General features: G+C 38.8%; 1 protein-coding gene and 1 long non-coding RNA gene across 6 annotated transcripts in view; one reads left to right on the top strand and one right to left on the bottom strand.

The window, feature by feature from the left end:
* Positions 1–7,023, top strand: part of LOC311432376 — a 24,223-nt gene extending 17,200 nt beyond the window's left edge. For both annotated transcript variants that reach the window (XR_014690025.1, XR_014690026.1), the window contains one exon: positions 6,689–7,023. This is a non-coding gene — a long non-coding RNA (uncharacterized lncRNA). The remainder of the gene's footprint in view (positions 1–6,688) is intronic.
* The window catches only part of PRP4K (pre-mRNA processing factor kinase PRP4K), a 25,738-nt gene extending 2,498 nt beyond the window's left edge, over positions 1–23,240 (bottom strand). For 2 of the 4 annotated variants that reach the window (XR_014690011.1, XR_014690012.1), the window contains exons 1-16: positions 23,084–23,240; positions 18,960–20,153; positions 15,936–16,109; positions 15,525–15,680; positions 14,815–14,896; positions 13,869–14,085; positions 11,980–12,053; positions 10,432–10,522; positions 9,617–9,764; positions 8,326–8,463; positions 7,034–7,187; positions 4,477–4,591; positions 3,825–3,976; positions 3,265–3,351; positions 818–1,572; positions 258–303 (exon numbers count right to left, since the gene is read on the bottom strand). Coding sequence is in view for 1 of the 4 variants with exons in the window: in XM_084510785.1 (XP_084366911.1) it covers positions 1,369–1,572; positions 3,265–3,351; positions 3,825–3,976; positions 4,477–4,591; positions 7,034–7,187; positions 8,326–8,463; positions 9,617–9,764; positions 10,432–10,522; positions 11,980–12,053; positions 13,869–14,085; positions 14,815–14,896; positions 15,525–15,680; positions 15,936–16,109; positions 18,960–20,153; positions 23,084–23,124 (3,027 nt within the window). In the remaining 3 variants the exon portion in view is untranslated. Of the gene's footprint in view, positions 1–51; positions 1,573–3,264; positions 3,352–3,824; positions 3,977–4,476; positions 4,592–7,033; positions 7,188–8,325; positions 8,464–9,616; positions 9,765–10,431; positions 10,523–11,979; positions 12,054–13,868; positions 14,086–14,814; positions 14,897–15,524; positions 15,681–15,935; positions 16,110–18,959; positions 20,154–20,419; positions 20,573–23,083 lie in introns of those variants that run through there. The other 2 variants (XR_014690013.1, XM_084510785.1) reach the window with 2 other exon arrangements.

Raw genomic sequence — 23,240 nt, 5'->3', positions numbered from 1 at the left:
ACCTGATTTACCATCACTGAAGACAGATTCTTTTAAAAATGGCTACAAATGCCTTGTTCACAAAAGACTTTATTATCTAATGATGCATACTGAAAACATACAGAAATCTGCATGGTCCACTTTACATGCAGCAGAACAATCTTCACTTTACAATAAGTAAGTGTCAACTGTTTTATGCAAGAGACAACACTTTAAAGTCACATTTCTTAAAGAAAAGCTTCATTTACAAAAGAAATAAAAGGTAAAGAAGCAATTACCGCTTTTAAAAAGCAGCTGCTTTGTTCAAGAGTGGAAGGTTTATGCCTGTATTGAAAGACAACATGATCACAAATAATGAAAACAATGAACAAATGAAACACTTTTAGCATAAAGCAGTACACTTTCAAAATGACATACAAATAGTTAAAAAGTTTCATTATGTTGTCTATCTATCCTTTAGATATAAGGTCTTTTGAATGAGATCCCAACGTATGTAATTACTAAATGAAAACTCTTCTGTAAGTATTGGCTCTATGTCATAGTGAACTGTATTTAACAAAATGTATACAAAGTCTATAGCAAGTTGATTAAAAAAATTAAAGTAATAAGAAACAGTACACTGAAGGCGCTCTATCCATCAAGTGCGCACTCTCAAAATTTTAAATGTGATGAACAGAACAGAAGTTGTAACTATGCCACGGTTGCAATGCCAGAAAATAAAACAAGATCATTTCTCAAACATGCAGGGAATTCTGCCACAATGCTATTGTCTCTCATTTGTCAGTTGTTCCAGTAAAATAACAGCTTAAACACCGGTGATGTTGATGGGTTAGCTTACCTTCAGTGTACTGAAAGTTGTACACAACCTGCTTTAAAAGAGGAGACCATCCCTGCGGGCAGGCTCAAGAAGGAACAGACCCCCTTCGGCACTGACTACACCAAGGGCATGCTGCTGTGGCCTGCACACACACACCTAGGAAAACGTGAATATAAACAGCATTTATGCTGGCCATTTTTTAAAGACAAAAATGAAGCCAAGTCTGCTAAAAACAAATCAACCACCCAGTATTACTGCTTTTTTTTTTTAAACAGATGCTTTTTTCTTTTTTATAATATATACGAACTGCAACCATATACATTAGCATTGTACTTCTGTGCAGTCTTGGCAATTAAAACAGTTCTACAGTGAAAATTCTCACATAAGACACAAAAACAGAATTACTCTAACATTTCTAAAAGAAATATCAGCCTTGATGTTAATTCAAATGCATCTTTCTTCCTCAACTTTGCAGGGGAAATATTTATGTTTATATACATTAATAACTGTTGTGAAATTTCTTCAGTCTTTGTATCTTAATTACTCAAACCCTTTGAACTTCTTCATCTGGCTTAAATTTTTTCCTGGATGAAGGCGTGCTGCAGAGCCTGGTTGATGCTAATCCGTTTAGCTGGATCTAACATTAGGATCTGGTCCAACAAGTCCTTGAGCTGGTGTACTTTTTTACGCTGGTCTTCAGGGAGTCGCTGGCACCCAATCAAGTCTGCTAACAGGTCCTTGGTTGGATTAATGGTGCTCATTACAGTAACTTTCTCCTACAAACACAAAAGTGGCAACCTTGTAGAAAAGACGTAACACACAAAAACCCCATACCTTGTATACAACTTCACCCTGTAAAAACAGTAGCTGCTTATCTTATCTCTCATCAGCAACACCCTTCATCATCATCACATGGCATCCTAAGTATTCAGGGCTGGCAAAGGAAAAGTGGAAGTAAAGCCACTGGGGTAGGCCAGTAGTACCTGCAGCTATTGCCAGCAGCAGGTACATACCAGAACCTAATATCCCTGTTGACAGAGAAGGTAAAAATTCCCCTTGGGAAGGAAGTGTCCCCTATCTGACCACTAATTCTGCCGTTCTTAATAAATACAGCGTGTTAAAATCATAGGAGGCCACTGCTACTTTCTGTGCAACACAGTCACATTACACTGAAGTCTGACACCCTTCTCGGAAATGAAGGCAGAATTTCTTTTACTTAGTAACTAAAGCTTAGGTTATGCGGAGACAGCCTTTCTACCTACGAAGATTAAACTCTCATCTCACAGAATCACATAAAAATCATGGTTGGAAGGGACCTCTGGAGGTCACCTGGTCCAACCCTGCTGCTCAAACAGGGCCATCTATAGCAGGTTGCCCAGGACCACATCCAGACAGCTTTTGAGGATCTCCAAGGAAACTCCACGACCTCTTGGGGCAACCTGTGCCAGTACTCCGTCACCTGCACAGCAAAGAAGTACTTCCTCATGTTCAGAGAGAACCTCTGGTGTTCCAGTTTGTGCCCATTGCCTCCTGTCCTGGCACTGGGGACCACTGAACAGAGCCTGGCTCCATCTCCATTGCACCCTCTCTTCAGGTGTTTAGATGCATTGATAAGATTCCATGCCACACCCCTGAGCCTCCTCTTCTCCAGGCTCAGTAATTCCAGTTCTCGTGGCCTTTCCTCACCAGAGAGTTGCTCCAGCCCTTTGATCATCTTTGTGTCCCTACGCTAAACATTTTCTAGCATGTCCAGGTCTCTCTTGTACTGGGGGTCCCAGGACTGGACACAGTACTTCAGACACAGCCTCACCAACGCTGAGAAGAGCTAAAGGACCACTCACCTCTCTTGACCTGCTGGTGATACTTTGCCTAATGCAGCCGAGGGTACTGTTAGCCTTCTTACTGCCAAGGGCACATTGCTGACACGTTCAGCTTAGCATCATGCAGAACTCCTAGTCCATTTCTACAGACCTGCTTTCCAACTGGGTGGCCTCCAGCATGTACTGGTGCCTGGAGTTGTTCCTCTCCAGGTGCAGGACTTTGCTGAGCCTCACGAGGTTCTTGCCAGCCCATCTCTCCAGCCTGCTGAGGTCCCTCTGGGTGGCTGCGTGGCCCTCTGGGGTATCAGCCACTCCCTGTGGTTTTGTGCCATCTGTGAATTTGCTGAGGGTGCACTCTACCTCATTATCCAGACCATTAATGAAGAAGCTGAACAGGACTGGACCCAGTACTGACCCACCGGGAGTATTCTGCTCCATCTCGACCTCCAAATGTTTCTCTTAAAACATGTTACTGAATCACAGGAAACTTCTTATTCTACCAGTTTAGAAGCTTCTATTCTACCAGTTTATAATTATGTAACTTGTACGCACTGCTGTGAAAGGACATTCTGATAGTTTACAAATCATGACTTTTAGTTATCGAGGTATGTTTGAGATACTGTAATAGTGGACACATTAAGGACTTACCCTTTCCGTCACTTTATCTACTTCTATATACATAAAGTTGAGATTTTGATCAAAGTGCTGATCTTTGAACACACCTTTTCGAATCATCTGAAAAATTAGTGAAAAGCAAGAGCTTTAGGTAAGGTATCTACGCGGTATCAAATCCATAATTAGCATCAACACCTACCAACTGATTGCAACATGACTAATTTAGCATTTCTGAAATATACAGCAAAAGGACAGTGAGAAATAACTAGACTGAATAAAAAACACAGTTCAAGCCACTTGCAAAAGGAGAGAGCATCTTCCATTGACTTACGTATCTTTTTCAGGTCAGTGCTTAGAAGTTTTCTGCTTTCACTTTATACTTAGTCTATGAAAAAGAAGCTGTATACTTTCACTTCTTAAGATTTTAAATCAATATAAATTATACAGTCATAGGATGTCTGATATTTACTTGCTGTTAAGAGAAGATGTATATGATAAGAAGCAGAATTCAGGCAGGAAATAGAAATTATGTTCTGCTGTTCATAACAGCAGTTTTAGATATTAATTAAGAGTCATATACTTATTTTCCGTACCTTGTTTGGCATCTTTCCTTTGAGATCCATGGCTAGTTTCAACATGTGGTTATTGGTTTTGCCAGGAAAGAGGATTTTTCCTGTATAAAGTTCATACAATGTGCAGCCTACAGACCACATATCTATACCATAGTCATAGATTTTTCCTATAACTGAAACAGAACAATGTAAGTTAATTCCATAAAAGCAGCTTTAAGGACATAACAGCAGACAGATGAAAGAAATATCTGGTTTGGAAACAATATAGGTTCTTATTCCTGAGAGGAGAAGCACCATAATTATCATAAATGCAGGATGCAAGCCTTTTCATTATGCTTCCCAGTTTTAGAAAGACAGGCTTTTACCTTACACCCAAACTAATCACAATACCTTAAGTCAGTCAAAAACCGCTAAGTCCGAACAGTACCTCTGAATTAAAACAGAACTACAACAAATCAGAATGACTTCTCCCTGTCCTCACTGAGCTGACCACCAACACATACGAAGAGTCACATATGCTTTCAAGTCTGAATTTTTTGACAGCCATCATATTTCCAGAGTGGTGTTTTGCTCAGACCAAGCAGGAAGTAAACTCAAGTCAAATTCTCATTTCCTACTACTGGTATATACTACTGCTGCTTAAAATACGTGTAACCAATCCAAATTTACTTACTGATTTCGGGAGCTCGGTAAAATCTACTAACTAGATATGGCGTGATATCGTTATCTGCGACATGTGAAGCTGATCCAAAATCACAAAGCTTTAATATCGTTTTAGACTCATTCACCTGAAAAGTTAAACATTAATACATGTTAGCACTAGTTGTAGACAAAGTTGGCAACAGCACCGTGAAAGTAACAATACATTTAAGTCAGAGATCAGAAAAACATTCAGCCTTTAAATTGCAGTTTCTTCCCGTATTTCAATCTTTCTTCTCTGTATTCTAAGGAAACTATCAAACCTTCTTAAACCAAAAGTGACAGTTAATGTCTTCAGATCCTAAGAAACATGAAAAAGGTCAGTTTCACGTATTTTTTCTCTTACCATGTTACTTTTTTTCAAAGTTACTCCATTATTTCTGCATCAATTGTGTGTATTTACACATTACTTAGCAGCTTCCATCTGTACAATGATCAAAAACTAAACAGAAAATATTCCCAATTTTTTTTTGCCTCCTTGTTTTAAGACTTCTTCACAGAGCACACTAGTAGTGACATCTGCTGAGAGAGTCAGAAATAAACTCTCACAGCTTTGGACAATCATGGCATGACACTGAATGGCATGCGAAGGATTACTGAGTGAATATCACTTAAATCAGCAACTCTTTAAGAAATAATGCAAAGAACAATAAAATCCCACATACCATTATCGCAGTACTTTCTAAATAGTTATTAAATAAGGTACATCATTTGCCACAGTGCCCAGACAACTCTCCCACGGTATTAGGGCACCAGCTTCACTTTGCTTCATCTGAACTGGTACAAAAGTTATTTGAAAAGGTAATCCCTCAAGCATCCTCTAAATATTATTCATGTCCCTTGAGAATTAAAAAGTTAGCATCTTCTGAACAGGCAGACAATATCCTACTAATCAGCCCAGGATGTAAAGGCATGTCAGTCACTAAGGAGGTAAGCGAGCCACTTCTGCAGTGCGACTTGAGACAAGACACGCCACATGAAGGGCAATCAAAAGTTGTTTAAAAACCTGAATGTGCTTAATTGCACCACCCTATCCCTAATGAACGCAACATGCACATTAAACTGGTTACAAGAGAAACATCTTTCTAAACTCTTTAGTCATTAGTGAGCTAATCACTTGTTATGTATTTATATATAGATAGATAGATAGATAGATAGATAGATAGATAGATAGATATCTCCATTTTTTTCCCAGGTAATTCCATATTGGAGTTTAAATAATAAGAAATAGACTATTTATTTGGGTCACCTTACTTAATCAATCCTTTATTATTACCTACATGAAAGCAAGTCTTCTGGGTATCAAAAGTTTAGTTTCGAAATGGCAATGCACACAATGGAAATCCCTTTTTCCCTGACAGAGTCCTAGTTAAGCCATAACAAAGGAGTATCAGAACTTCCTAATATAAATATAATTGCAATGAAATGAAAAATAGTACACTTCGTAACAGAATGCAGAAATTTTTAAGAGAGAACCCCATAGAAATTGAACGTGTAGTAGTAGGAAACAATTTTTTTAATGTAAAATTGTCAAGGCCAGCATGTTATTCAGGTAAGTACTACTATTTTCCGTAATAATGGATAGACTTCTTATTATTAAAACAAATGCAGTCATATTCCTTGCTGCCTAATCATCACATTCAAGTATCTACTTGGTAAAGTCAGCCACTATGTTAGTATTTAAATCTGTTAAACATTATTTCACAGCTGGTGATAAAAAGGCTTTCTGGAAATGACTACAAATGCTCAGTAAGGTGTCAGGAGGCCACCAATGACATGCAGTCATCCCATTCTCCACAAAGTATGGAAAAATATCATTGCTGGCCATGGATTTCATTCTAGATAATCCAATTGTAACAGTTCAGACTTCCACCTCTGGTATCCAGAGCACCATTCATAAAACAGAGTGCTGTTCGCATATCTCATGCTCAACCAGTACATTTTACTGCAGAGATGGCAAGAACTGACCATTTTAAATAAAATAAAATTCTGTGTTTGTCACGTGGGTGACCAACAAGAAAATTAAAGTCAACACACTTGATTCTTCTGATGTACCTGTTACACTGCTAACCACAATGTTTAATAGGAAAAAAATAAGAGGACATGAATGACTTTTCCCAATCATCTCATTCACACAAACAGAAGAATCTACTTCCAAGCTTAACCAAATTATTTCCATTTTGCAGAAAGCAAGAACACTTAACTACTGATGAAAGAAGTCCCAAGATTTTTCCTAAGAAAGGATGCTGTCTTTGGAAGATCTACTTTCTAAAAAGATACAATGGATGCAGGTTAGTTTGAGAAAGATTGCCTGAAAGATGTTATTTAGATGCTGCATTATACTTCTTACTAACTTATTTATACCATGATAGCATTTCATTTCAAAGCATGACATTTTATTTCAAAAGGTTTTCTTAACCTTTTCAGGTGAAGTAATTTTTTACTTAACCCAAATTAACAGTATGGTGTTCATTTCACATCTTGATTTTATACTGTCCATGCAAAATAGGTTTTGATTACGTATTACTTACCAAAATATTATCTGGTTTAATATCTGCATGTAGGATATTGCATCTTTTAAGAAGTTTTAAAGCCAGGAACAACTGTTGGCTGTAGGAACGCACAGCTTTAATATGGAGACCAACATCTTTCCCATACTTTTTCAACACCTCTCGTAAATTCATACTATTGTAAGAAAGAGAAAGAACAGTAGAGAACTTAGCAAGGAAAATATACTTGCCTTCAAAACCTAAGATGAAGAACATGAAGAAACTAGTTAACTTCAGACATTTTTGGGGAAAGTTACATTCAACTTCAGATATATACCTTGCTATTTTCTACAGCAATAAACTAAGATACTGAGCAATCAGATCCATCCTGTACTGCATAATTTCTACTTACTAGACTGGACTGACATCACTTCAGAATATATTTTTAATCCAGATTAATTTGAGAGGATTACTTTGCACATGAACAGCATTTTCTTAACAACTGTACTGCCCCTGTACCAAGTTTCTTGAGAAACGAGTGAAAACGAAAATATGCAAGAGATAGAAGTTGATGAGGCAGTGTTTTGATGATGAATGGCAGATAAAAAGACCACTATTCCTGGACAAAGCCATCACTGGATTGAAACACTGTACAAATGTGCTACAAAGAAACAGCACATCACAAGACAGTAGTTTGCCACATGGCTTATTAATGAAAACAAGTAGACATTTCAATAAACTTGTATTGCTTCAGCAAATGACTCATCTTCACCTCAAATATCTATGGCAAGAATTAAAATATGACAGAAAAACAGTGGATACAAACAACATCAAAGTAGGAATGGGAATTACTGCATCTATATCTATGAAAAAAGAGAGTGTCTACAATCAACCTGTTAAAGAAGCCTAATGATTTGAAGAAGTGAGCATGCAAACCACTTTTCTTTCTTGGGTTGTTGTATATGCATTCTTCATAGAACATACATATACTCCACCTCTCCGGTAATGCATTTTCAACCCAAATTTGTAAAGAATTAGTCAAAAATTTGTCTTAGCTTTCATAAAAAGCAGTTAAGAGGAGCACCGCTGAGATGAACCATCTTTAATAATGCATTATTCTGTTTCAAATATTGACCGGGCATAAAGTTCACAGTGACACTATGTAAACCTGAACTAGTTCAGCAGACTGTGGGTGTGTACCTCTGGATTACAATTCTTAGTGTTCCTGAACGTTGGCAATAGAACACGGTGTCAAAATTAGAACAATAGCCAAGTTAAAGATCACTTAGTACTACCTCACTTTTACAGAGAACCCCATCCATTTGTCACCTTACCTCAGTGGCTCAAATACCAGACAGAGATGTTGTTTGTGGTAGAAGTGCCTGAACAACCTTAGACAATGAAACTTGTCATCAGGATCTGCATCATTGAGCTTCTTCAAAAATTCCAGTTCTTTTAGGCCAGTTTTTTGCCTGAAAACAAAAAAGCAGAATTAGAAAACGAAATGAGATTCTAGTACCTTGCTTAATCTACAGATTTACTTGCATTGTTTTAATTGTCAGAAAATGAGAAGTGTCTCGTGATTACATAATATAGCGCTGCTTAAAACACCAGCAGAGTGGTTTACTGTCATTGTCTACCTTTTTAATTCTTTGATTACCCGTGACTTTTTAACCTACTTATCCTTTCCTCCCTCCTCCTAGTTGCGTCCTGTAATATGACAATATTTCAAACAAAAACTACTTAACTACATACACTATTTAAAAAGTTTTATACTAAACTGACTACACTCAAGTACATGCACAAACCAAATTACCTTAACATACCAAACAAATAGCTTATTACCTTTTTTCTTAAACATTTCTAGATAGTATTCATATAGCTCAAAATAGCCCAGTTACACAAACAGCAAGGCAACTTTTAAAACTTCCAACATAAAATGCATAAAAAGTGGAAAAGATTTTCATTTAAGTTGCTCATAATGGAAGAAGACAACACATGACCACAACAATACTGCAGCAGATGCTGAAAGCGACTATTAGAGACAAGTCCTCATATAACATAATGCAGTTTAATTCATCACCCTAGTTAATGTTCACTCATTCTAAAAGACCTCCAGTAATTTTTGTCCTACAGGCAGCGTTCCATCACTGTCTTATCTTATATGCATGCACACATACAAAGAATATGCGAAGATAATTAACTTAGAGGTCTTCTTGTAAGTTAGAAATGACTGATTAGTATCCAACCCACAATTTTCCAAATGGATTTGGTCCATCAAAGCAACACTTGACAGTCTACAGCTCCCATCTCAGAAATCTTAGGGCTGGGCAGACCACGTGAACAACTGTAAGCTTCTTTCTTGCCACCATACCCTGCAGCTTTGCAAATGAGATAGTGCCTGATGAAAATGCAAGTACCCTGCTCCTGTGATAGCTGTAAAGTGCAGATATACAGTCCTCAAGCGCTTCCAATTACATGGCTCATATTAGCAGAACAGGCTGGAATCACAGCTGTAATCTGTTACTTCACTTGAAACAAAGGAAGATTCAAATCACATTGGGAAAAACTTCCAGCAGTCTCACGTGATTTATTATGACATTATTAAACAAAAACATTACTTACATAAGTTCATTGTTCCTGATGATTTTAACCGCTACTTCTTGGTTTGCTCTTGCCATGTCCCTGGCTCGTACTACATTACTGAAGACTCCCTGACCAGTGTAACCATAGACATTGTAACGTTTATCTAGAACTTCACCTATATTAACACCTGAAGGATAAAATCAAGTAATTTAAAGTAAGAGTTGTGAGTGACATGCATCATAAAACATTTTATGAAAAATAAACGATTCTGTATAATTCATAAAGAGGACAAAATGGTACAATTTTACATTACCTAACATACAAAACATACAATGTTTTATATCACCCAGATTCGTGGAAACTACACAGAATGAACTGTGCTTCAAAGCCTGGAATATTTGCATTCCTGAGGTTAAAACCTGCATGCTTATTTAATCTATTACATGAATATTTTGGCCTTCACACTTCAATACTGACTAGTGAAGTGAAACATGCTTAATTATCTCCCTTTTGAATTGCAGATGACAACTACCACAACTGCTATCTGTATTCTCTTGGATGCTTGTTCTCTTCGTTTCAGATCCTGGCAAGCACCCCTTACTTTGTGAGGGTGATCTCATGGCTGTAACTATGGACAGGTTTTAGTTTTACTTTGATTTTTTTTTTTTTTTTATGTATGAGTAACTCGATGCTACACAAGTGTGCAAGACCAGAAAACTACTGTGGGCATGCCACACTCAGTGAAGGCACAGCAGAACATTTCCATTAGAATGTTTCAGTACATTGACATGAGGATCTTTTTCATTTAGCATCCTTCTTTTATCTATAGTCAGAAATCAACAAATAAAACTTACGGTAATAGCCTTCGGCATCAGTCCAGTTATCCCTGAGATTTGGGTTTTCTTTGAAGTCTTTTCCAAACCCAGCTGCCCTTAAACGAGCACTCTGAAACAGAAAGAACGAAATTAACAGCTCTGATTGCACACTCATATATTTTTCCTTAATGTTTACTAATACAAACCAGGTCGATGTGATTAGGCACTTTTATCCTACTGAAACAATGCTCTTTCCCACACTACAAACACACTTACCTTGTAGGAGAAGAGAAACTACTGAACACAAAAGGCTATTTAAATACAAGCATTTGAAGACTGCTGCAAGGGAAGGGGGTAGGGACAACCAATGGAACTATTATTAAAGATGAGAAATGGGCCAAGTTTCAACTATTACCTACACAGATTCTACACAAGTCAAATTAGAACACGCATTTTGGGTCATCTGAATAAGACACTGCATTCAGTATGTTTGTAGTAAAGTTTAGCAATTTGAGGGGTAATTTTAATAGTTTAAGCCTTGAATTTCTGTTCATTCAGTGCCACTTCACAGAATCCATACTATTATACTTATGACCATACAATTATTACAATTGCTGTTGACATCTTTTAACAGATTTGGCAATATATTATCAAAAATCCAAATGGGTAGTACAAAACACCTTCAATTGCACAACAGTTTTTTAGAGGGGGAACTGGTTACTTACAAGCTATTTAAATCCCTCCTTGCAATTTTGAAGTTTTTAAAAGAACAAAACCTCCATTGTTCTTTAAGTATTTATCTTTTTCCAGGTTTAAGTGTTCTGTTTTTTTTTGTTGTTGTTGTTTTTGTATGTTATAGTGATACAAAGGCAGCCTTCTGTCACCAATACTTCTGTCAAAACTTACAGATTATGTCTGCCATAAAACAAGTTTAACTGGAGAATCTGAGTTAAGAAAAAAAAATTTACCTGTACATATTTCAAGTTGTTGCACATCAGCAACAACTAGTATCAAAACTATTCGCTGGACTGGCAAGATTTGCATGCCACTTCAGCACATTTACAGAAAAGCTGCTGGAATAGTGCAAAAAGTAAAAACAGGAAATGCAACTCTTCATCCAAGAACAAGCCACTACATTACTCCAACACAGCATCATTAGCAAATCAAAACACACTACACAGACACTTTCTAATTAACCATACACAAATCTCTGCAGAAAGTACACTTCCCTGAAGAAAGAACAGTGCAGCATGCTAACTCGAACATAAAAGAGTAACGTATAAATAAGTTTGTTACTGTGTGCAATCATAGGCCCCATTTAAACAGCAGATTATATCCCTGTTTATTCTGGCAAAAATCCTCTTAATTTCAGCAGGTTTTGTGTGTGTGTTTTTTTTTTTTTACCCCCCACTGAAATATTAACTAACAACCACTTTGTCTGCCTCAGCTGATCAAAAGAACACATTATCCACTCAGTTACACGTGCTTGTACAAATAAGCATTCCCACAAACCTCAAGCAACAGCAACTCCTCAACAAAAATCAAGCAGGGAAAAAATGATACATTTCATCTCCAAGAATTACCTACATCAAAGTATGCAGCAAACATATCATCTGATTCTGTGAACATATCAGGAGCTAGCAGTTTCTTCTGAGCTGAACCTTAAAAGGAAATTCAGGTTACTCAACATGAAAGAGATGACAAACTTATAACTGTTACCAATACAATTTTTGACTTGATATTCTTACAATATAATCTCAAAATCGATATGGTGGCAAACAGGTGGCTTTACTAACAAATACCATTTTATATCCTAGAAATACAAAACTCAGATGGGTGAAGTTCTTCAAAGCACTCAAAAAATTTGCACCTCCTTGAAAAATTAAGTATGACAGCTTTCAAGCAACTCACATAACAGAAAGAAAGAATAAATACTGTACATGATCCCTACAGACAAGGACAGTGTGTATATGTATTAAAAAACTGACATGTTTTTAATACACAAGTTCAGGGGTTTCTGCTAATCACAAAGTATTTTAGTAAAAGTTGAAAAGCCCAGAAACCCTTTCTTCGGTTAGTGCTTTCTTCAACCATGTCAAAAAGGATCTTGTGTAGCTTACAGTTAAGGACAAAGTTAATTATGTTTAAAGAGAGAGACATAAGAGAATCTTAATGTGGGCAAGATTATCCCTTTCTCACCTTTTAATCATCTTTAAAGTCCCAAAGACATTTTACTTGGTTGACAAGATAAAAACAAAGAAATACAAATTAAGCACACATTAGTGAATGCAAATAACCTTCAAACTATTTTGCAACACAAATTATGATAGCATTCCTTCATGACCATAGTGAATTACACATACTCCATTTAGGATATCAAGCAATGGAGAAAAATAAACCCTTTACCTTGGTATTCTTCAGTTCTCATAATGCCTACAGACTTTCCTACAAAATATCTGGACTGAAATCTGAAAGCATCACAATGCTCATCCATCATGCTGACACCATTGTTTCCAGGTGTACACCCTTCCAGCAACTGCCTTAAGTTTTCTTCGTTTGAGTTGCTGACGTTTTCACTGGGCTACAATGAATTACTAACTAGTTCCTTAGCGACTTACTATCATGCCTCTATAGGAGGGCAGGATATAAATCAAAAATAGGTCTGACAAAAAACAGATGATCCACTGTTTCCTATTGTTGTTATAGCCACCCCTGATCCAGAATCCTATCAATATAAAAAAAAAAATCCTTGACATCATGTGTGTATTCGATCAGTTTTTTTTAAAAAAAATCTCTTGCATCTTAAAAATGTCTGTGTAGTTAACAGCTGTATTTCCGCGTACATTAGTGGACAAAATGAGAGAACATCATATACCTCTCACAAAAAAGGAACAAGATATTATTGACTGTACACACAGAAAAGATTCAGTTTCAACTTGTGCTATGCTTAACAGAGGGCAGGTGGTTAGTATGATTCCTTCTACCTCCACTGCACAAGAATAATCTGAAAACATACTGCCCAAGGGAACACCAGGACAAACTACAGAGCAGTTTGTCGTGATACCAGTCCCAAAGAAATGCAGCTTTACTACTGCAAAGCAGCATCCACTAGGACACAGCTTATTTAGTTCCCAAAGATGTATCTAGTACATGATACGAAATGCAAGCTAACTGTCCAACTATCTCCTGAAGGGTTTTGCAGGTTAAACAGCACGATGCTGCAATTACCTGAGTAGTTAAACTAGCCCAAGTATATTTGCGTGGCAACTAGAGACACACCTTTGACTGCTTGGAAGATTTACAGCAATCCCATTTCAAAGGGCAAAAAAAAAAGGCAGTTTTTCCAAACACTACAGGCTGCATTGCAGACGGTCTATGAAGGTGTACAAAGAAATCAAGCGATGGCTCTTTTGCAGTGTTCTGCTTACGAGCTGAGCATTCACACAGTTTTATACAGCGGTATTTCAGATTCTTACCATTGTTCTGTTCAACCGTCATGAGGTTGTGCTTGGCTTTCACTGATGCCTCAAATGTGTCCACATTTTCCCGTTCGTACTCTTTAACATCAGCAGCTACCCTTTCTAGGATGTCATCTGGCGAATTTGAGCGACTACGCGTACTACTTTGAGGACTGCTTGGTTCAGATGGCACAGATATATTACTGTCTTCTGGCTGGACCTGGCCCTTGTATTTCTAAACACAACAGAATTATTAATCTCAGCAACACAGTTTATCACAATTATTTTTTATGCTCACTCTGAATGGTTTGTGCTAAAGTTAAGCTTTCATAATCACCTACATCTCTAACGGCAACAGATTTGTAGAACTGGATACAGCTTGTGAAAACTCATTCTGCTACAACGCACTACTGCTGAAGCCAAAAAATCAGGCTAAAAAAGTTGTCTTTTCAGGCTTTTATATTTCTGTAAAAGTTGAATTTAGTGAAAATCAACGGATTCCTTGGGCTTGACAAAATGTCAATGCTTCCAGATTTATTCTGAAACCACTCCGGCACACAGAGTGAAAGAGAGTGCTTAAGAAAAAAATAATCATAGTTCTAAAGAATTTTTACAATGAGCATTGCATAAAACTCAAAATGTGACTATTATAACATAGACCTTATTTTAAACAGCACTAATTATGAGCAATATTTTTACAAATAAATATGCTAAAGCATTTTGCCTACTGCATTCTAACCATGTGCTAAATGCCATCCTTAAAAGACACCCAACTTGTGGTTTAGAATTACAACCCCTTGGCTTGGCGTCAGCTCCCTTTCAGGGGACTCAACCACGTCATACCTGTCACTACTGCCACTTCTTACAAGGAGCAAGACCTTCATGGGAATAAATTCACATGTACAACTAAATACATTATTTACTTTCATGAAGGGGGAACCCACGTGATAATACAACCACATACCTGAACAATTGCTTCCCGCTGTAACCTTCTTTGTCTTATCTCTGCTTCTTCATCTTCTTCTTCCAAATCAAAATCTTCTAGACTATAAAAATATAATTACTTTTTATATAACATTATAAAGATAAGATTACGTACTGAATTTTATCAAATGCAGTTTTTAGTGCAGAATAAAATATTAAACAAAGGCTATACAGCTAACTCAGAAAGCAAAGGTGTAACCTCACACACTGGGATTTAATACATCTCCTTACTGAGAAAAGGTGCCTTTAGTTATCTCACTGGGACTCAGTATTTTATTTGTAACTGCAAACCTGATTGTTATGAATGCATATTCTTATTCAGTTGGATTAATTAGATATTTAGCGAGTACAAAAACAATTTGCTAGTGGCAATCCTTTCAGCTGTTACAGTTTTTCAAGCAATAAGCTGAGATACACACAGACCAAATGATTTTCACAAGATATTAATCAAGTTGAATTTAGCAACCAAACCACACATCATCCCCTCTGGCCTGCCCACTAGACAACAGATCTCGATACTCTAGGGCATCTCAACAGTCATTTGATAAGATTATAAGTACTAAAACATGTGATTAAGGTTTTAGGTGACAAGCCAGAAACTACAGCATGAAATAAAAACATCAATTCATTCTCCATGTAATGAGATCTGTATTTTCAGATAAGAAGCTTAAGTTAGATCTTAAAACTTACTTTTCATCCGATGAAGATTCCTGTTCAGCTTTCATACCCTCAGAAAGACTACCTTTAAATTTGTCTTCTTTAACTTTGCTTCTACTCCTACGTCTATGGCCACCACGTGACCTGGATCTCCTTCGAAGGCGAGATCTACTTCTTCGGCCTCTATCCCTAGTAACAGTAAGAGGGTTATTTTTTTGGTTTTGTTTTCTTGATTTTCAAAAGAAAAGGAGGAAAATCAATTCAAGAAACAAAGATACACAGCAACTCCAAGTAACAAATCAATTTGTGGAGCACAAAATTAATTCAACTACGCTAGCACATAAATGTGGACTGAAAATGCATAAATCTTTTTTCTTCTCAGGAGATGCTTAGTGTTTTTTAATTCCCATTTTAAGAAACAAAATGGAACTGTGGTATCTTTACCTCCTCCGAGGAGACCTACTCCGCCTTCTTGGTGATCGGCTACGCCGAAGAGGTGACCGAGACCTCCTTCTAATGGGTGACCGAGACCTCCTTCTGGATGGAGACCATCTGCTGGGTGGGCTGATATCTTTTGATCTTTCGCGTCTGGACAAAATATCATCTCTGGTCCGCGTTCTAAAAATAAAGAGAGAGGACAGTAGTAAAATTGGGAGCAAAGTGAGAAAAGCAAACCTGCAATTCCTTCTAAAAGCTCGCTTTAAGTATCTCACTGCAGGTGAGGGTCCACCAGACGGGCTTCTGAGGGCAGGAAATGGATAAAAATGCATTACAGAACTGGCTGCCCTCCTTGCAGGTTTCTTCCCACGCTGGGAAATACGTGCCCATACGTAGGTCTAGTTTAGGACAATTCTGGAAGCAAAGCTCAATTGCTATGATAAAGCTGAGAAAGGTTTTAAAACAGAGCTCGTATTTACTTAAATAGTGGCCTGTTTTCATGTTTATCAGAAGCTGTATTTAAGCAGTAAAGAAAACCCAAAAACTAATTGTTGAAATTCTCAGAAACTTCACAATAAAGTTTAAATTTAGCACAAAGCTACTCCACAGCAATGACTTCCATGTCTTCCTCAATTTGGGCACTAGAACTGGACTGTTCCAGCATTTCACACATTCTAGTACAGCAGCTGGAAACTACAATTCTCACTTAACCCTTCTCAAATTTAAAGAAGTTAGACACCATGTACTGTTCAAAATTTGTTCATTCTTGTCTACATAGATGCACAATTATTTAAGAAAGAAAAACATCCTTGATGAGCCAATGATATTTAAAAGCTTAATTGTATTCCTTGACCCAAAATTGTAAAGAATGAATGCTAAAAAAATATTTGACTACTATTCTGACAAGGCTGCAACATAAACTCTTGGAAATATTTCTATGCCATTGTTCAAACATTCAAATAAACCGTTGCTATTCTATTTCTTTTAATTTTCTTTTAAATTGAATCAGGACAAGTTATTGCTGTACGCCATCAATGAACAAAGTCTCTCGGGTCTGAAAGATTAATTCTACCCATTCTGTAATGATTTTTTATTTTTTGCAACTATTATTTCAGGTTCAAATACCCTAGCTATGTATAAGGGACACACATACAGAACTGATGCATAGGAGTGAATGGTGAGACACAAAAAGTTAAGGGCATACAGAAGTTCTGCCAGTTTCTGCAAGAATCCAACGATGGAGCAGGCTGATTGATCTCTTTATCCCATTTAATTTAGGCTGTGTTCTTGTGAACAGTATTACCAAAAAATAATAATCAGAGGATAAACTGACAGTTCTAGGCTTCCTAATTAACAAAGTGGTTGTACTGCCAAAATATCAAAATATCTGTAAGAAAAACAATTTCAGTCATAGAACTAAGCACCTCACATGACTAGAACACTGGAAACAAACAGGAAAAATAAAGTTACTGGCAATCTGTGGTTAGAAATGCTCGTCAAAGCTGAATTTCTCTGGCAGCCTGGGTAGTCACAGGTAGGTAATACTCCAACATAGGAGCGTTGGCTCAAGATGTCCCACAAAAACGTCTCCTAATGATTTGCAAACGCTTCCAGCAAAAGGTATTTCTCAGTAGTCCCCTACTCACCACAGCATTACCAAAGTTACCTTTCTATAAACTTGACAGCACAATTCTAGACATATGCATCACTTGAAGTAGTGTTGAGACAACTAATTCAAACTGGCTACACTGCCAGCTGTCATTAGAAATGAAAAGTGAAAGATGTAAAACGCTAAGACAGACAAATACCACATCAAAGAAGCTTAACGGCATGCCCATTCACCGAGAAGCAGTCAGATAAACTGGCTGCATTTACAATACTCGTTCAATCTGGTTAACACCACTGGGGCCATTCTCCAAAGCAGCTGCACTATTGCTTATCAACAGCCCAGTCAAAGCAAGCTGGTAACCGTGCCTGTGGAAGATACCCATACTTGAAACTAGAGTAACCCTGGTGATGCAGGCAGAACGACTTTCACACTTACGTGATGCTAATTACCGAGTTATATCTGAGCGGTTCCAAGGTGCGAGTTCATACTTCTTAGTTCTCTGAATGTGTGAAGCTAAAATCCATGTTAAAAAGTTTAAAACTATTTAAAACTTATTCATCATCCAAAAGCGATGCCGAACGCTTTTGCCCGCTGAATTGTTTTTGCATTTAACGAGTTATCTTCCAGAAGAGTATACATTTTTGTTGTTCTCTGGAAACTTACCACCCAGGCCGTGTCAGCTTCAGAGACGGGGATACTAGAAATTATTACCTGATGGTTTACACCAGATCTCAAGGTAACTTCTTTTCAGAGGCTAAACCACCTTTTAAAACAAATGCTAAACGTGCACTAAAAAGGTTTCTGCCTGTCTTCCCTCAGTTGGGTGTATGCAGAATATGGCAATGATACATGAGCTCAGTCTCAGCAGTAACACAGATCAATACAGAGAAACCCTACCGTACCTATAGCAAACGAGTGACAAAATACTTAAGAAATAAACAACTAAGAAGGACATCTTGATACTAAAGATTTGTTTACATCGTGCTGACAGTATGACTATTTTGGGGGGTGTGTGGTGGTGTTAATTACCCACTGTCAGCCACCACTGAAATTTAAGAGTAGAGCGAAGAGAGAGAGCTCTCTTCTCAGGAATTCCTGAAAACAAATCCATTAACTAAGACCCAAATTGGAAATTCAAACCTGGATGGAACAGAGTGACAAAAGGCCAAACCTGAGCTATAAAACTTGCTCACAGTACTGGCGTGAGCAGCAAGTAACTCGGTATTTTAACAACCCACACTGAGTCTGCATGTCTGGGGGGGGAATATTTCTGAAACCTGAACATATACAAAGGAAACTTGTAACATACAATCAGATTCCCCTTTTAATAGCTATTTTCAAAATAAAAGAGAAACACCAAACTAGAAGACAGTTCACCCCATAAGGCATTTTTGCAACAGTTCATGACATCTTCAAGTTACCTGGGAGAAGACAGACGCCTCCTTTCCGATTCTCTTCTTTTCCTTTCTACTGATCTACTCCTCAGTCTTCTACCTGGAGACCGGGTTCGAGAGGGGGATTTACTCTGTTTAGATCTACGATCATTAAAGAGAGGGGATCTGCTTCTTCTCGACTTTTCACGTGGTTTGGGAGATAAGCTTCTTCCTTTTGGGCTTCGGCCAGGTCTTCTAGGGGACCTGTTTTCTTTCCCTGAAGAAGCATCTTTAGAAGGAGATTTAATTGGCTTTTTTTCTTTGTCAGTCTCTGATCGCCTAGATTTTCTATCTTTGGACCGTGATCGTCTATCTTTGGATTTGCTTCTGAGTTCTGTTGGAGATTTGGATTTTCTGCCACGATCTCGACTTTTGCTTTCATTTACAACCGGAGACTTTCTGCGATCTCTTGATTTACTTTTATCATCAGCCTTATTTCTGTCTTCTGGGGGAGATTTAGACTTCCTATTTTTCTCCTGAGATCGCCTTTTAAGCATCGGAGATCTTGATTTCCTTGTCTGATCTTGAGACTTACTTCTTTTGTAAGGGCTTTTGGATTTTCTCCTTTCTTTTGACTTGCTTCTAGTTGTCTTCTCTTTGATTCCGTCAACTCCTACCTTGCTTTTCTTTTTGTCAGACCTGTGCCTAGTCCTTTCTTTTGATTCACTCTTATTTCCTTTCTTGGAACTAGCTTTATTTTCCACAGGTTCTAGTTTCCCCTTGGTGCTTGACTTTGTTGCGGGCCTCGTCCCATTCCGCACTTTTTCATTAATTTCCCCCTCTTCTTCAGATCCTGACTCGTAACCTTGTAATATTAATCCCATACCAGACTGGACTTTTCCTTCCATTAATTCATTTTCAAGTTCAGCTTTCAATAATGCTCTTTGTTTCTCCAAGTCTTCCAGAGGAGCTAGAAAATCAATTTTAGTTCTTTTAGCTGGTCCATCTTCTTTGTCAGAGGCATCGGCTACCTCTTTCCGTTTATGTTTCTTATGTTTGTGTCTGTGTTTGTGTTTTTTGTCCTTATCTTCTTCTGAAGAATGTTTATGTTTCTTGTGTTTACTTCGATGTTTGTGTTTCTTTTTTTTGTGTCGGTTGTGCTTGTTCTGAGGTTGGTCTGCCTCCGATACTTCCCCATTTTCTTCATTTGTACTTTTCTCCGACACATTAGTATCCTCAGCCCTGCAAAAATACATACAGATTAGTATTAGCAACTCACTTCAGTCCTTTACTTTATCTCATGTTACTTTGCTAGCCTTTTATGATAGAAGTAGGATTTATCTGCTTTTGAGAGAACTAAAAGCGTACAGCCATTGTAACGAAGTTATAACAGCAGATTCATCATGGACAGACAGCTGACTGCAAAAAACAAAACAAAACAACAAAAAAAAAAACACCACAGAAGGAAGGTACAGCAAATCATCTTTCTTATTTGCTGCTCTACTCACATGCCTAACTCAAGCTATGCCTTTTAAAAGTACTTTCAGATGGCAGGCCACAGTTTTGCTTCCAAGATCAAAACTTATGCCAAGGGATGATTCTGACCACCTAAGTAAACCATTGTGCAAAACTTCAGGCAAGGCAGACTGATTCTCTTGTTACTCCTTTCTGTACATGTATACACCTGTCGGAAAATAAAAATATGTTTTTATGATCTATTTATATTTGCAAAGCAGGGAACACTATCAAGGACAGGAGAAATTAAGGAAGTTTAATTTCAGAAAAGCCTTCCAATCGTGTATAGAAGACTATCGGCTTCATGAGAAAAAAAAGCAGTTATCTTTAGACCTGCAGGATGGCATTGGGCAAAAAAATAGAAAATAAGTATACAGCAGGTTATTAAAATTAGAATGGTAATGTCTAAAAAAAACCTCAATTCAATTAGCTAGTAAAAGCAATGTGCAATTTAATTAGTACAACACCTTCAAAAGTTACATTATCCAGCCCTGACATGTCAGGCATTCGTTTGTGTTACCTTCCTTAGAAGCCAAAACTGGATTATCAATAGACTTGCACAGTGTTTAGCAAATACCTTCTTCAGAACATCAATTAAGTTATCAGCTATGCTACAATGGATATTTGCCTTCTGAAATCTGTTGCCAAATCACAGCACAGGTGCCAGCTAAATTAACCTTTCCACAAACTCACCCCACCTGTACTAGTTTTGGAATTTACCAACACTCCAGTCATTTAAATACAGATCTTTCTCAGGCTTGCTCACAGACAAGAAGTTCTCTGACCACGATGGCCTGGAGCAGTGGTGGGATGTGCACAGAAAGGTAGAGACATCCTCTGAACTCCGCTAGGGTCATACGCCCAGCAATCCAGTAGTTTAAGTGTATCAGAAATATTCTAAGACATCTAAGCGACAGCACCTCACTATAAATGAGATCAGTGTTTTCCTAATTAAGAACAGGATGTATAAACAGCACAGTACAGGATTCTCTCCTACCTGAGTTGGTGCAAATTCAAGTACTGGAAAACAAACCTGACTTTTTGGCGATATTCACCAAAATAATTTGCTAAGACCATTAACCCTTTATTGTTTTGAAGTGTTCTCCTTCACTTTCTGAGGGGACAGACTGGGAGTTACAAAATACTGAAGTTTCTAATAGAAACTTAAGTCTGAACACTGTATGTTTTCCCTTCTACATATCTACCACTACTACTGCTTACTGCAAAGCAGGGTATTCCTCTTAACTGCCCCCTCCTGTCACTTGACACGGTTGTGACAAGAGAATATCCAAAAGAAAGAGGACAAACAGTGTGATGAGTTCATTCAATGTCACATTAGGCACAAAAAAAATACCAAAAACAAAAAAAGGGTTAGGTTTAAAACTTTCTCAGTTCGGATTTGCAATCCACATAGCATCCAAATAGCATCAGTGCAATGAGTTAGCAAAAGGGCAGAGAAAGGTGGCAAGGGGAGTACTGAGGTAACCGTGCATCTTTTAGGATTCCTTTAAGCTGGCTACAGGAAACTGTGAGAGTACCCTGTTAACACACTGATGTCCTTCCAGTACAATACAGAAATATTAAGGAACAGCAACAAAAAACCTGATCTGTTCAAGCTGCTCCAGATAAGGTGACACCAAAAGCCAGAAGGAAGTTTTTTTTAATCAAATGTATCACCACGTTATGTAAGATCTTTGCCTCACTTTCTGCAAAAGCGAGAGCTGGTAGCAGAGGCCCCAGACGGGGTGCCCCCCCACGGCAGCATCTCTGGCCACCAGACTGCTAACATGACCACCCGTTTTCTTTGCTTTTGCGCCTCAAACACTCAATTATTGATAAGTTCTGTCAGCATGAGATATTTCGGTCAGTTCACGTGCAGGATTTCCCTCAAGCAGTGCCGTGGGAACACGCACAAACTTTTGCTGCATGTGAACGGCTCGGAGCTGGGAAAGCTTTTAGGGAGACCTCACAAAGCGGGGAGGCAGCGAGGTAGCTGCACATTTTGGGGCCAGGGGCTTCAGCCTGAGAGGGGTCAGGACTTACTCCTGTGACAGCCCCGGCTCCACAGGGAGTTCAGGAAGCTCTGCGAGGCGGCGGCGCCCATTTTTCCTACCTTCGGGCTCCCTCTCACCGCCTCATTTCCTCGCTTTGCCTCTCCGAGCGCCCTTATTTTTATTTATATATATATATATTTTTTTACACGCTCTTCACTCGCGTCCTCTACTCCCAAGATTAACCGGAGCAGAAAAAAAAAATAAATAAAAAAAAAAAAATAAAATGCTCAGAGGGCAGAAACCAGGCACGGAAGCACCTCGTGGGGCCACACGAGGAGGAGGAGGAGGAGGAGGAGGGCAGGCCGAGGCGGGAGGAAGGCTCGCCTCAGCGCCCTCCGAGCCCGCGGCCCACGCGGTGCCGGCCCCGCGCCTTCCTCCCCCTCCTCCTCCTCCTCCTCCTCCTCTTCCTCCTCGCGGTCGCCGTGCCCCGCCGGCCGCCTCTTAGCAACCCCTCTCCGTCCACGCCGCCTCCCTTCTCCCTTCTCCCTTCTCCCTCCTCCATCCACCACCACCGCTCCCCTCACCCCCGTCCCCTTCTCCTTCCTTCCTCCCCTCCCTCCTCCTCCTCTTCCTCCTCCCCCCCCCCCTCCGCCGCCCCCTTACTCGGGCGCCCGCAGCAGCTGGGGCTCGGCCGCGGCGGCCATTTTGAACGTCCCAACTCCTGCGCCGCCGCCGCGCACGCGCGCCCTGCGCGGCCGGGAGGAGCCGGGGCCGGGGCTGGGGCTTGGGGCCGGGGCTGGGGCTTGGGATGGGGCCGGCA

Source organism: Aythya ferina, assembly GCF_964211825.1.
Source record: "Aythya ferina genome assembly, chromosome: 2".
In the NCBI taxonomy this organism is placed as follows: domain Eukaryota; kingdom Metazoa; phylum Chordata; class Aves; order Anseriformes; family Anatidae; genus Aythya; species Aythya ferina.
The sequence above is the reverse complement of the archived record's forward strand: the minus strand, read 5'-3'. Positions and strand labels throughout refer to the sequence as shown.